The sequence below is a fragment of the Haliotis rubra genome, unplaced genomic scaffold, assembly GCF_003918875.1.
Source record: "Haliotis rubra isolate DU_JTF1 unplaced genomic scaffold, ASM391887v1 Scf67, whole genome shotgun sequence".
NCBI classification, from domain to species: domain Eukaryota; kingdom Metazoa; phylum Mollusca; class Gastropoda; order Lepetellida; family Haliotidae; genus Haliotis; species Haliotis rubra.
In genome coordinates this window covers 1,669,644-1,684,764 of record NW_025767379.1, presented here as the reverse complement: position 1 = coordinate 1,684,764, position 15,121 = coordinate 1,669,644, and the positions used below count along the sequence as shown (strand labels likewise).

At 39.5% G+C, this 15,121-nt stretch overlaps 2 protein-coding genes across 2 annotated transcripts in view; one reads left to right on the top strand and one right to left on the bottom strand.

The window, feature by feature from the left end:
- LOC124257686 overlaps nt 1-8,860 on the bottom strand; it is a 69,450-nt gene extending 60,590 nt beyond the window's left edge. The window contains exons 1-2 of the mRNA XM_046691819.1: nt 8,559-8,860; nt 742-928 (exon numbers count right to left, since the gene is read on the bottom strand). Coding sequence (XP_046547775.1) covers nt 742-928; nt 8,559-8,764 — 393 coding nt within the window. The 5' untranslated portion in view covers nt 8,765-8,860. The remainder of the gene's footprint in view (nt 1-741; nt 929-8,558) is intronic.
- Nucleotides 8,861-8,917: 57 nt separating this feature from the next.
- Nucleotides 8,918-15,121, top strand: part of LOC124257638 (serine/threonine-protein kinase TNNI3K-like) — a 33,082-nt gene continuing 26,878 nt past the window's right edge. The window contains 10 exon segments of the mRNA XM_046691745.1: nt 8,918-9,042; nt 10,365-10,468; nt 11,166-11,274; nt 11,959-12,062; nt 12,617-12,714; nt 13,460-13,570; nt 14,056-14,154; nt 14,312-14,456; nt 14,614-14,752; nt 15,003-15,107. Coding sequence (XP_046547701.1) covers nt 10,429-10,468; nt 11,166-11,274; nt 11,959-12,062; nt 12,617-12,714; nt 13,460-13,570; nt 14,056-14,154; nt 14,312-14,456; nt 14,614-14,752; nt 15,003-15,107 — 950 coding nt within the window. The 5' untranslated portion in view covers nt 8,918-9,042; nt 10,365-10,428.

The following is a 15,121-nucleotide window of genomic DNA, read 5'->3' as shown; positions in this document are numbered from 1 at the left end:
CACTTAATGAGTGAGGATGAGTGAGTGAGTGAGTGAGTGAGTGAGTGAGTGAGTGAGTGAGTGAGTGAGTGAGTGGTGAGTGAGTGAGTGAGTATGGTATATGCTGCTTTTTATCCAGCAATATCCGGTTGGGGTGGGGTAGGGTGGGGGTGGGGACACCAGAAATGGGCTTCACCAGAAGTGGAGAATCGAACCCAGTTCTTCGGCATGATTAGCGGACACTTTAACCACTTGGCTATCCAACCACCCGGGTTCTTTTGAGAATACAGGATAAATGTACTGTATACTCGGGATAGTGACATCACCGGAAACACTGTTTGTCAACAGACTGAATAACAACTTGGTCACTAGCGAGCGACAATGTCAGCATTAGGTGCCTTGAGGCCCGCTTGCTCCCTGCACCCCATACTGCATGGTCAATGGAGCCTCCACAATTGTGAATTAAATTAAAACTCAACCAAATAACAATGAAAATCATTGCAATACGTTCAGCATCATGTTTTTCTTTATTTCATTTTATATCATTTATCTGTAGAAACCATATTTAAACAAAACATCTTTCATGAAATTTGAAAAATGGTATTTTGCAAATTTACTTCTATCTTTTGAGCCAAATATAAAAATGTCTAAAACAGGTATGACATTTTCTTTCTTAAACAGCTCTTTACATTCTCTTGTCATCACATTTTTTTGTACTTCCTTAAACATATTTGGGAAGTACCTTTTCTTCTCATTACTTACCAGCGTCCCCATAGTGCCTGCAGCATTCATCACACTCTCGGGGTCATCGAAGGTCAACATGCGGGTCAGGTCCTTCAGTATTCGACCACTGTTAGATTTTCGGCCCTTGGCCAGGGCCAGGACTCGGAAACATCCTATGTCAGACTCTGCTAGGGTGCCAATTATGTAGGCTGAATTCCCTGCAACTCTGGCAAAACAAATATCTATTATTAAATACAAATTAAGCTATCATATCCTTGGTACATGTATATTTTCCATAATGCCTTTTATTTTTATTGCTTGGTTTACGGATCCGTAGACCCAAAATATGAAGAAAGTGGAAAAAAACAAATTGTTTTTACATTTTATATTTTGCCATTATATGCCGCCGACCTGATAAAAAACAAAGAAAGTGAAAAAAAATAATAATAAAAAAATACCAAATTATACCTTTCAAATATTCCCTGAAACTATTTTATATTTCACAAAAGAAAATCACACAAATCGTCAGAATTCATATTAGTCATAACACCATAAGTGCAGCCATTGCTGCATTGATCACAGGCTGCTTAGCTGGCATGCTGCACCTGGCATATATGATATACTCAAGTGTGCAAATATAAAAAAAGGCCTAATGATGATAATAATGTATCTACATCATGTGTAACCAAAAGATCTTGACAGCCCGGAATTATAACAAGTCTTCTGAACCCATTCTGGATCAAAAACACTTTCAATCGGTCATACATCTCAGGACTTGGGTCTTTTAAGAGTGAGTGAGTTTGGTTTTACGCCGCTTTTAGCAATATTCCAGCAATATCACGGTGGGGGACACCAGAAATGCGCTTCACACATTGTACCCATGTGGGGAATCGAACTCGGTCTTCGTCGTGACGAGCAAACGCTTTACCACTAGGCTACCCCACTGCCCCCGGGTCTTTTTAGAGATTCTGATCCATATCAGTTGACTTACAAGTGTGGAAATGTAGCAAACATTATAGTTATTAAGTTCACTGATAAAAAAAAGCATCTAGCTATCAATGATGGGTTATATTTGACTGTGTTGCAGAGTATTTCTAGAAATTGTAATACTCTGTTTCTCTCTTTCCATTTATGTACATGTATGATTTTCTGGGTAAACTGTGATTATAGAACTTGATTATATTAGTATGTAGTCAAATAATAATTTTCACCAAGTACACAAGTAATGACTACTGTCTCACATTCCAGGAACCATATTATTTTATACACAATTTTTTTCTTTCTCCTTTAGACCTATAATCTGGTTATGTGAAATGTTGAAATGAAACCAATCTATATTTTTCTCAGAGTCAGGATTTACAATCTCTCTAAGCTCCTACACAATTTAAATAACGATATCTGTGTCTATCCCGATTCTATATTTTCAGGGACAGTCTACTGAAAGTTATTTTTCAACTGACACTGTAACCAATAGCCCTTTTAGCCGCTTTAACTCTGAAATCATATGAGATTTCTACTGCTCAATGGAACCATCACAATAAAGCTATAACCTCCCTGACAAATTACCAAAGGTCAATGGCGCCCTAACCTGTTCCATTATTTCCACATTTTGCCTTGTTCCATTCCTGGCCTAACCTTTCACCACAGACCAATTCAATATAACCACACAAAAGGGTATTTTGAGACACATGTATATTTCTGGAGCCACCAACAAAAGTCCCCTACAGAGTGGGAACAAGGAATATGACATATATATTTACACATGTATGCGGGGCAGGGTATATCCCACAATAACCCACACCGATATGTGTGATATATGCCATGACTCTTGGTACAATAAGTCAATGGGTGATGTACAGGAATTATTCCTGGAAAGACCTATACAATAACATACAATAACTGCAAGGGTAAGGGCAAGCCAGGAGAAAAACACATGTAAACAAAGATCAAACTGGCTCTCTGGCTTATTACAGTTTATTGCATTCTCGCCATGGTGAGGCCATTGTTTGTGTAGTGTTGTGTGGCCATAAAACACACTCAGACCGCCAGCTTTACTGCAGTGCAAGTATGTCAAAATGACTGAAGCTCTGCATTTCAAATATCAGATTTCCAAACTTGCCTGGTATTATAAGTGATCAGAACAGTGTGAGCATTCATATATTCTGAACTTCAGTAGGGTGACTGGAGACATGATACACAAGGTTAAAGTAATGTTAGTAACTTTAGTCAAGATTGCTGTTGTTCAATGCTGTAATCAGCAATATTTTAGCAATATGAAAGCAGTCTGTAAATAATGGAGGCTGGACCAGACAATCTCCTAATTGACATCATGAGCACTGATGTATACAACTGAATATGATTTGCTTCTTGAAACAAAAATGGGTTGCTGAAGATCAGTTACCCAGATCACCATGAGTATGGTAAAATTAGTAGTCTTAAAACTGTCTCAGTCATTTAATGATATTTATCGCTGACCAGCGGACTTCTTTCAAACAATTACTTTATGGTTTTATAGAGTTATCCTGATCACTAGAACAGCCTACTTTGGTTGGAGTAAATTTAAACAAGAAGACAAAGTCATCAATATCCCCCACAATGGTAAAATACTCTTCATGTCAGCTAGTAATGACTATGTCAGAAGTACGGTTTGATGTACCTCAGTAATGTTGATATATAGAGTGGTTCTGTTAATGTATGTCATTAGGTTCTTGGATACTCACAAAATGGAAAGAGAGTATTGAAAGGATTTAAATTTCTGTTCCGGAAAGGATCACCACCACCAATTTCAGTCGAAATAAATGCAAATATTATTTCATTCAGAAATCTAAAACTACCAAAAGGCACCAGTTCACAGCCATACCTATCTATCTGCCACGTTTGGTGAAGAAATTATAAACAGTTTTAACGTTCTGCTATGGAAAAGAGCACCAACACCAATTTCAGTCAGAGTCAAACTTGTTGTCATGGAAACACAATAAATATTTTATGCAGAAATCCAAAACTACCAAAACCAACACCAGATCTATCTATGCTAAGCTTGGTGATGAAACATTGGACGGTTCTAAATTTCTACTCCGGAAAAGAGCACTACCAGTGACCACAAATTTCTGTCGAAGTCAAAGTTGTTGCCATGGAAACACAAAACATATTATATTCAGAATTCTGAAACTACAGAAAGGCACCAGTACACCACCAGACCTACATATGTGCAAAGTTTGGTGAAGAAATATTGAACATTTTTTATGTTCTGCTCTGGAAAAACGTATTTGCACGGACGGACGAGACCAAAATAATACCCCCTTGCAAAACGTGTTGCGTGGGATAATTACAATTGCTTCACTGAAAATCATGAGGATCTTTAAGGTGTGGCAGTAAATCCATCAATATCTTGAGCACAGTGCAAGGGTTTTTACATGGGACAAAACCTCCTCCTATACCCAGACCAGGGAACAATGCTCCCCAAATAGTGCAAGTTTTCTTGCCAGACGTATGGTCCTTTTTCTCCATGACTCTGGTCTGTAAATAATTCAGCTGACTAACGTGATGATTTCATAATCGTTCCACACAGTCAGGGAATGATGAATACACAGTGGTTGTGGTGTATGGTCCCTTGAATATACCTCAGGTCACAAATCAGTTGAAGTTAAGCAACATTGGGAACGGAAAGTCCTTGGATGGGTGACTGTGTTTGGCAGCTTGACTCCTGAGAGTTTCTAGGACTCAGTCCTGCCCCACAACGAAGCACATGCGATGCATGTGATCTCAACTTAGGCAAGTGAGTTTGTCCAAAAATGCCTCTGTTCACTCAGCAGAAAATGGGTACCCGGTGGGATAAGTCAAGTGACTAAAGAGTTGCGGCTTGGGTTATCCGGGTTAATAATATGCTGGGCTTTGATTGTTAGTGCTATGAATACAGTCATATACAATCAACCAGGTCTTTATACTCATATATAGTCACCTCTTACAACCAATACAGGCTGATAGGGGCCTAACATGATTCTAACATGTTGTCTAATTGACACAGAACATAATAGGCTACAGTGGCCGAATCGTCTAACACTTCCTTGTATACAGTTATGTCACTTTGTCATGACAGGATCTGCTGATCATGTATTCAAATCCTATATTTGTCCTTTCATGATTCATGATCATCACCACACCCTTGCATACTGGGTCCACGAAATCACTCTGGGCTTTCTTACAAGTTGATCGGACACTGATATTACAGAAATAGGGTTAAAAGTAGCATAAATCCCAACTAACTCTCAGATGGGACTTTGTCAAAATTTGAATTAGAAATTATGAATTTGAACAGTACTCCAATCATATATCATAATCATTATCATGATTACAGGAAGTATTTGTAATGTAAAATGGGCTACATGTATTTGGGGTTGGGTAAATGTATTGATGGGGGAAAGTCATCAACATGATTAGATGATACAGTCTAAAGGTGAGGTGAGGTGAAATTGGGTTTTACATCGTGCTTGAGAATATTTGGCTCATATGACGACGTGCATGCGTGTGTATGTGTATGTGCGGCTGCTTGTACTAGCCCTGACTTAAGCTGTTTTTATAGTGCTAGCTCACTGAGATACCATGCCGCAGTGAAGCATGAATACCCCACTCAGACACATTATACTGACTCCGAGCCGACCAGTCCTTGTTGTACCCATTAATGCCGAACGCCAGGCAGGGACCAACAAGTACCATATTTTAACGTCTTTTGGTATGACGCGGTTGGGGATCGAATCCGTGATCTTCCGCTCTCCGAGCGGACGTTCTAACTACTACACCACGGAGGCGGTCCTACAGTCTAAAGACTAACTCCCCCAACCACACACCCCCCAGTCAGAAATCACCAGTCCCTAACACTGACGGCTGATCGACAACTACAGCATATATCAACCTCGGATGAAACGGTGTGCCTATTGTAGCCTTCACCTTACATATTTAACCAGCTACTTTAGTAATTATCACCTTTACACATTAGATTATCCCTGAGGACTGAAGTATCACTGGACATTCTAGGGTTAACAAACTGCTGGCATATTGTTTATGTTTGTTTGTTGTGTAACTTGTTTAATGTCACTCCACCACATTTGAACTCTATGACCGAGGACTGTACATAATCATATGTGAATCTGACAATTCAGTGATCAATTTTATCATCAGTGACCTACGTTACTGGGGAAAATACTTTTGAAATATTGCGTGTGTAAATTAAAACTATATTTCATCACAATAGTGAATGTAAAATATTATAAATGACACAATTTTCATATCCATGATCGGCAAAACATCTTCCCGTTGACAATATGTCTGATTATTGATGTTTTTAGGTAGCCCTGATAATAACATATGCCTTGACAGAATGAGAGCAGCTGTGGTTCAAACAACTGGTCGTGAACGCCACATTTCAACAATACATCTATGCTTTGAACCTAGCCTCTCATACAGGCCCTGAAACAAACATATCTACAAGTCTACCACTCTTTCGCAAGATTAAATTTCTTCAGATTAAGGGTCTCTATAGATCTTAAATGAAGAGGTACTTTGGGTTTCTTTCTATTGCACACAAAAGATAACTGGAGAAAATAAATTCCACAATCTCTTCAATACCATAATTACAGAAGTCTAACTTAGTCCACCACTGTCCATGCTGTCTGTGCCATGTGATATTAAATAACTGGGAATGGAAGGCAGTGAACATGCAGAGCGCTGCTGTTTCAACATGCTTTTATGCATATCCACTTCAGGGAATTAACTGTGAGCTAACCACAATCTTTGTGAGAAAAGTTTATAACAACACATTATGCATAACTGACATTTAAAATCATAAGTTATACCGATAACCCCCCAAAATAATGTGCTCCATATACTTGAAAGAAACGTGATTTAGCTGGACAGTCACGTATGGACTGAACAGACGTATGAGTTGTCTCCCCTATAATTGAAAACTATATATTTCATTTCTACATTCATGACATACTGTATGCACTCAAAGATGTTACAAACAACTTGTTTAATATAAACATAGGCAATCGTGTGATAGATGAACAGAATGTGTTTCTCCAATCTTGAAAAAATCTAAGAACAAAATGTTTCATGTGGATGACCTTAAACAATGTGAAGACTTAGATGACACAATGCATGACCATCATCTATGTCCATATTTTCACAAGAACATTATGTACAAAGTATTCATGATGTAAATTATTTGTATCAAAATCTCTGCAAATTGCAAATATGAATAAACGTGGCCTTTTGTCTGGCACACTTGCCCAGACTGACTGACTGAGTTTAGTTTTACGCCGCTTTTAGCAATATTCCAGCAATATCACGGCGGGGGACACCAGAAATGGGCTTAACACATTGTGCCCATGTGGGGAATCGAACCCGGGTCTTCGCGTGACGAGTCAACGCTTTAACCACTAGGCTACCCCACCTCCCCCACTTGCCCAGATGTTATATTTACTCGCCTGACTGAATATGACAGATCGGAGAAAACGAGTGCAGGTCACACCACTGACCAGTCATCACTCAATGCCCTGTCATGTAAAGACCTTTTTCCTTTCATTATCAGAGATAGGAATGAAGGAGAAGATGAGAAGCTTGTACATGCTGACCAACATCAAACATAATACTTGACCATGTTAATGTTTTTGACAATGTTACCTGACATTTTCCACTTTTGCAACACTGACTGAGCATTGAATACATTTTGTTTTTTTTGCAGACCGTCATCTGGTCACCTGGAATATTGATGAGTGCGCCGTAAAACTAAACTCACTCACTATTTTTGGCAGCAACAATTCTTTCGCAAATATAGGTATTACATGCTACGCTTTATCACATATATTACCATTCACCCGATGAAAGAGTAAGCATACACTTTGAAACGTCTTGTTATTCACAATAAAGAAGTTGACGTCCATAAATCTTGCTTTTCTTATATATGTGCTGTTCATCATCGCAGACCAGTGAAGGTCTGGGTTAGAATATTGGCCCTCAGTAACCCATGCTTGTCTCCCCCCGTGAAGGTCCGGGTTAGAATATTGGCCTTCAGTAACCCATGCTTGTCTCCCCCCGTGACGGTCGGGGTTAGAATATTGGCCTTCAGTAACCCATGCTTGTCTCCCCTCGTGAAGGTCCGGGTTAGAATATTGGCCTTCAGTAACCCATGCTTGTCGTAAGAGGCGACTAAAGGGGTCGGGTGGTGAGGCTCGCTGACTTGGTTGACACATGTCATCGGTTCCCAATTGCGCAGATCGATGCTCATGTTGTTGATCACTGGATTGTCTGGTCCAGACTCAAATATTTACAGACCACCACCATATAGCTGGAATATTGATGAGTGCGGCGTAAAACTAAACTCACTCACTATTTTTGGCAGCAACAATTCTTTCGCAAATATAGGTATTACATGCTACGCTTTATCACATATATTACTATATATGTGTTGTTCATCATTGCAGTGTCAGTTATTTATTTAACACTTGATGCATGTACAACATGTCTTTGTTACAGTGTAACATTTATTTTTTTTACACCATTAATCCATATATTTATCAAGCAATATTTTCATACATTCAACACCATAATAAAATATTTAATAATATTTATTATTAAATACAGAATTTAACAAATGATTTAAAATATTATTTTTTCCTTTGGTTAATTATTTAATCATGTATACCATGTAACACATGTTTTACAAATGGTTATAATATATTACCAGATCCCATAACAGATTTACATGTTTACTTGTACACAGATTTTGTCAATACATTTCCATACGACCCTGTGAACTATCATATTTCTGTCATTATGGTCACAGTGTCATGAAATCTTACCTGGGGATGTCACTTCCTAAGAGTCTCACCAAACCCCATAGGAAGTCTTCAGATCCGGAGTGACAGAGGAAACGACCTATTGTACTTTCTTTAGAAGTGTGCAGATCATCTACCAGCATTTCCAGTGCCGAATGTGATTTCTTATCACCACCGATCAAATGCGAAAAGTATTCCTCTGTCAGCCAGTTGCACGACATTTTCGTCATTTGATTTGGTCAATCAGGGTACATCCATGTTATCAGTCAATACAGAAACTATTTTCCAGCACAACATCCATGGGTATCGCTTATAGCGTCATGTTGTCATCGTATCCAATGTATGCCGTGAAGTCTCGTAAGGTCTCGCAGGTGCGCGCCGATTTGTGAGATTCAAGATGTCTGCGCCCATGGTGAAAACTTTCGGATGACTTTACTGTCAAAAATACTCTATGCCTCATAACTGTAAGAATTGCCTTTTTCATTCCGATGTCCACAGAGAATGCAAGGTATAGTTCGGCGACACAATATAAAAATAAGAGTATGATTGATCGGGTCCTTTAATTTGTACTTTTACAAACTTTTCTTACGTTACAATGTCAACTATAATTTGTGCCGATGTTGACACACCTATAAGTTAGTATAACCCAAGACAGTAGGCTGTTATCATTGCTTATTGTGTTCTTGTGAACGTTATAAAATGTTTGCGAAATAGATGCTGTGCACATACTTCTCATATTCATTAACACTAATAACAGTGCAAAAACATCTTTAGAAAGAATCCTGACACTCAGAATACAAAATAAATAAATTATAATGTTGTTGTTTTTTAAAATGAACAGTATTGAAGACTGATGATTTTTTATAAATTTTTAGATCAGCACTGTCATATTCTCTTGGATATCACTACATGCATTCCAGCGTGATACAGATATTAAACAACCCGAAACCACTATACATATGGGGATATGGGCTCGTCGGCCGTTTTCTGTACTGGGTACTGTTGTGTATTCAGATTTTGCCAAGGGTACATTTCTGTATACCAAAACAGGTAGCTGGGGTACAAAACTTTAGTACTTGTCGTATCAACAAGGACAGCATATTCAACTAATACCATGCTAGCTCAGATATCATAAAGGGGTGTTAACTGACAAGGGGTACCTAACCCAAATGGGATCACAAAGATAAGAACATATTGGTGGGTAACCTAAAATAACACAACTAACCTACTAACCCTAAGGATTGAGGAGGCACCAAGAATCTATGAAGCAAGAGTTGGCAGCTTGAGGCAATTAGTGCTGCAGTAGGCTGTGCCAGTTACCCCCAAATGTACTTCAGGCTAATTGGTAGTCCTTTCAAATTTGTTTCAAGGCACTCAACATTCATCTTCTGTCATAAGTTTTGTTGTGTAAAGGCCTAAAGCATTATGAGGGCTAAAGCTTTATATTATATGAAAAACACCCTTATAAGCCATTTGATTCAGAATATAATGACCAATGTTCATTTCTCCACAGATCATGTGAATTGTGAAAGACAGATGTCAAGTTTTATTGGTCATCTGAGACAGTACATTGTCAGCTATTCACATTATCATGTCCATGTTTGTTATAGTTACTAAATATTCATCTATTAATAATAATTTTGTCAGGTATCCTTTCGACATTCTGGTTGTCCATGTTCGTTTTTCCAAGCTGCCAATATGCAAGTGCATACACATAAATAATTAAGTGAAATATTCTGGAATGCGATCTTAAACCACATTTTAACTCACCCACCTCACACTCATCAAAACACTCACCCAATCACACACTCACATACTGTTCTGTGTCAGGTACACCGACGATGAAGACACAGTGCTGTGGATGCCTACACTGATGTAGCTGTAAGTCTGCACTATGGGCAACTACAAGTCAAGGCCAACCATATCCTGCTCAGGTATTCATAGAAAGAAGTATGGAGTAGCCTATTGGTTCGGGCTAGTGATCCAGTGAGCTTGAGGTGTCAGGATCGAGCCCACCTGTGACCGGGTGTAAAAACCTTAGAGTCAACTTCCTGTGCAGATTCTGTCAGTGTTGTCACAATCCCTAGTGTACAGTACACAACCCTGTGCACTTAAAAGAACCCACAAATCCGTTGGTATATGACCAGATGGTGGCCACATGAATACTTGCAAACACCTAGTTACGGGTACAGTAACGTGCAGTAAACTTGGACAAAGAACTGTGACTGTGTGTCCCAGTCCACCCAGCTGTGAATGGATACATCATGAGGATGAGAAAGCCACAATAACTAGTTGCGCCATGTGGATGCAGGAGTTGTATGATCCCCAGGGAGTTGAGATTGATAATATGATGTGCCGTTGAGATTGACATCCAATGACTGAGGGAAAAAATACCAGCGCCTTGAGCATGCACTAGTTGCGTGGATATGTGCGCTATATAAATATCCAACAATTCAAAGCACTTGTACACTCACACATCATGAAGAAAGTAATATTGGTCTGACATATATTTGTGACTTTGGCCCTAAGTCTATGTCACTTACATTTCCTTCCATTAAGTTTAGTTCATAACTGTCCCAGTAGTACTAGTAGCTTATGACTGCTGAGACTCACCTCTCTTCCTGTCTTCAGATGAGCTCAAGAAGAAGATCAGTGAGAGCTATGCCCTGTTCAGGTCCAAGGCCATCGAAGACCTGCGGCCAAAGGAGACAGAGTGGTCAGAAATTCAGGTTGCATGCAGGTCAGGTGTTTCTTGCTAGAGGAAACTCTTCACATACAACATGAATCATAGATCTACATTTTACAAGTTTCAATGAAATGTATAGAAATGTTTCATTTCCTTTGACCATAAATATGCAATAGGATGTACACTAGTGACATTATAAAAGTTCCCATTTGTACTTGAATTTAAAAAGTCGCTGCCAAAAAACTGTTTACATGAACTGAATTTTACATCGAACCTAAATTTAAACCCTTAAATCTGATGTCAGTTTATTTCATGAGTTACTCTGAAGTTGAATGAACGATTCTGACTGTTTCCATTGAATTCATCCAGTTTCTGGATAGGCCGAAACCAATAGGCTGTCATACCATATTTAATCCCTGGAATAGCAAAACTATACTGATGAAAATGTTAGGGATCATGAAAACTGTGGGGATAATTTTTTATTTAATTGTGTGCTCAGTCTTCACAAAAATATCAACTAAAAGATTCATGATCCCTGACAACTAAAATATACAGTAAGTGTGTGGGAGCAAAGAAACATCTGTTATATCTATCGGTTTGTTATCAGCATGTATGTTACTTGGAGAAACATCTGTTATATCTATCGGTTTGTTATAAGCGTGTATGTTGCTTGGACTTGCTTTTGGTGCAACCAACAAGACTCCAAACACGTTCACTGACTGCAACTCTTGTTTACAGTCATGGTGACACCCTTCGGGTCAAGGAGTTACTCTCGGATGAGGCTGTGCATGACAAGACAGACACCGGCCTCACTCTCCTCCACATCTGCTGTCTCTCCGGAGGTGAGTGAATGAGTGAGTTTAGTGTTACGCCACACTCAGCGATATTCCAGGTATATGGCGGCGGTCTGTAAATAATCGAGTCTGTACCAGACAATCCAGTGATCAACAGCATGAGCATCGATCTACGCAATTGGGAACTGATGACATGTGTGAACCAAGTCAGTGAGTCTGACCACCCGATCCCGTTAGTCGCCTCTTACGACAAGCATGGGTTACTGAAGATCAGTATTCTACCCGGACCTTCACGGTGATTTGGGCTAGAAATGACTCAAGGGCATTCCGGGGTACGAGTCCCCACTTTCTCATCTTCAACTTACATTGGGAATTCAAGGGTAGAATACGTCTCAGTGTGTATACCCTACTGGATGCAGCAAATAGATCCCAAGTACGCCATTTTTTCCTCTAGTGTGGCTCTGGCAAGGAACGGATCCGCATGTAAAGTAGGTGACATGTGGTTTCTATTAAGCATGGTCATGAGTTGTTCCATAACAAACACGTGTGTGTAAATATATCGGCATTATTCACTGACTCACCATCCTTCTGAATCCTTGCAGCTGGTCGGGATCTCATCAAACTGCTGCTAGACAGAGGAAGTGATATCAACAAACTGTCCAAGAACCAGTTCTCTCCCTTGCATCTTGCCAGTTACAAGGTAAGAGTGAGTGAGTGAGACTGTCAGTGCGAGTCAATGCGTGAGTGAGTGAGTCGTATTCAGACTGGTTTAACCGTGGAGACCTTTCTCTTCCAACTACAACAGTCTATGACTTCAGCCATCGTGTTTCATGAAAGAAGTTTCAGCTTGACTGATACATAGAGAATCTCACCCAAGTGTCTTCTGATATCAATTATATCAACACGAGTTGATAAAGTTACAAATATCTGAGGCTTGCCGAGGATATTTTTACTTTTATCAACGAGTGTTGATATATTTGATATCAGAAGACACGAGGGTGAGATTCTATTTATCATCCAAAATCACTGTTCATTAATTTTCAATGAAAAATGTACATCTCTGAACATGGTACTGCCATTAGACTTGCAGTGCAGCGATGTCATAGCATTGTGACGTCATCAAGTACATGACGTCATAGCATTGTCAGGGCATTGTACAAAATCTACTGTCAAAACGATATCTCCTAGGAGATATCATATGATCTCACACAACCGATATCTCCTGTGGAACACAGTTTTGGATGATAAAAGTCCTTCTCCATATTAAAACTATTGAACTCTAAGGGACCAGATTGGCTGCCGTGAATATTAAACTCTGTATCAGTGACTTAGTAGTGATGGCTATTGTGGTAACTGATGTCTATATTCTCTGTGTATTTGTGTAGATGCATGTTGGTAAGACAATCTACATTCATAGGTGCAAAGTTGCATGGATGTGTTGACAGGGAGATGTCGACTTGGTGGAGTGTTTGGCTGAAGCAGGGACGGACGTTAATCAGTTCGGCAACAGTGATGTCACAGCGCTCCATATCGCTGCCATGTGCGGGCATCATGAGGTCAGTGTACTGCGTTGGGAGAGTGCAGATCAAAACGTGGATCCTGGATAAAATGATTAGTTCATTATGTTTTGAGACATAAACACACACCTTCAAAACTTGATAATGCAGACATCTTGAAAGAGAATTTCCCAAAATCACTAAGAACATATACGACCTTTGTATAAGGTTCATCAAACCATGATATGCTGTTAAAAGAAGTTGAACACTGTGAAGACTTTCATGTTACTATAGCTGATTTGCAATTTATAGTGGTGAAGAATCTTGGGGAATCGCAATTATCTCAAACTTCTTTGTACTCCAATGAGTTCCAAGAATCCAAGAGGTTTCGGAACACACTTGTGTTTTAACTCATTTTATTACAGAAATGATGTATATTTTCGTTGCATTAGCAGACCTGTTTATCCCCCTGCTAAACTTTATCTGTCACCATATTTCTTTCGTTAAGTTTGTGTAGTTTTGACGAGTTTGTCTCTGATTTGCAGATAGCACGACTCCTGTTTGAGCATGGTGCCACGGTCGATGTTGAAGATGCTGTGAGATTCTCCCCCCTCCATGTAGCTTCATACTTCGGCCATGAAAAGGTAACATGACTTATAAACATGCGAACCTGGCATCATTCCATTTCCAAGGTTAACTTGAGTTCTTTCCCTTTCAACAGCCATTACTATGTGGGCAAATTATCATATTGTTTTATGTTTTCTTCATTATTTTGGTAAATTTAAGTGTTTTTTCTTTCAGATGGTGGAGTTGTTGATATCACAGGGTGCGGACATCAATGTGAGTGGCGGTGTTGGCGATCGACCTCTACATCTGGCATGTGCCAAGGGTTATCTGAAGATCACCCAGCTACTGGTGGAGGGAACATCTCAGCAGAAGGCAGATGGTGAGATGCTCCTGTTTGTTCGTAAATCCACCATTTGGAAGATTGAAATCCTCTATCCTCTTTGCTAACTGTCAGTCTTGAAGGTGAAGAATTTATTTCACAACCTTACAGTTATGTATCTGGGATGGATGTTGTCATGGTGATTTTCTCTTCTCAGTGAACATGAAGGATGATGAAGAACATCGCCCGGTTCACTTCTGCTGCAAGAGCGGCCATCTTATTATTCTGCATTATCTCCTGGACCACAAAGCTGACCCCCACGCCACCAACATCTACGGTGACACTCCACTGCATCTGTAAGTGTTTTACAATTCGGGGTGTTTGGGAGGTCACGTGTCCAAAGGGAGATAACTTAAATCGTTTTCAAGTATCATCTACTTTATGTCAGTGTTTCTTGTTATGATGGTTCCAGATACACTGGGATGTGTATGTCCTTGTTGAAACAGCAGCAGTGCTGTTACTTTACTTGTCATCTTTCAGAAGCCATTGCCTGATGACCTGTTGCACCCTATCCTTGTACAAGATGTACGTCATTATATATTCCAGAGCATGCTACAATGCCAAGGTAGAGGTTGCTAAGCAACTGATCAACCTGACTGATTCAGAAAGTCTTCTGACAGAGAACATCTTCAGTGAGACACCATTGCACAGGTCAGTGAGACACT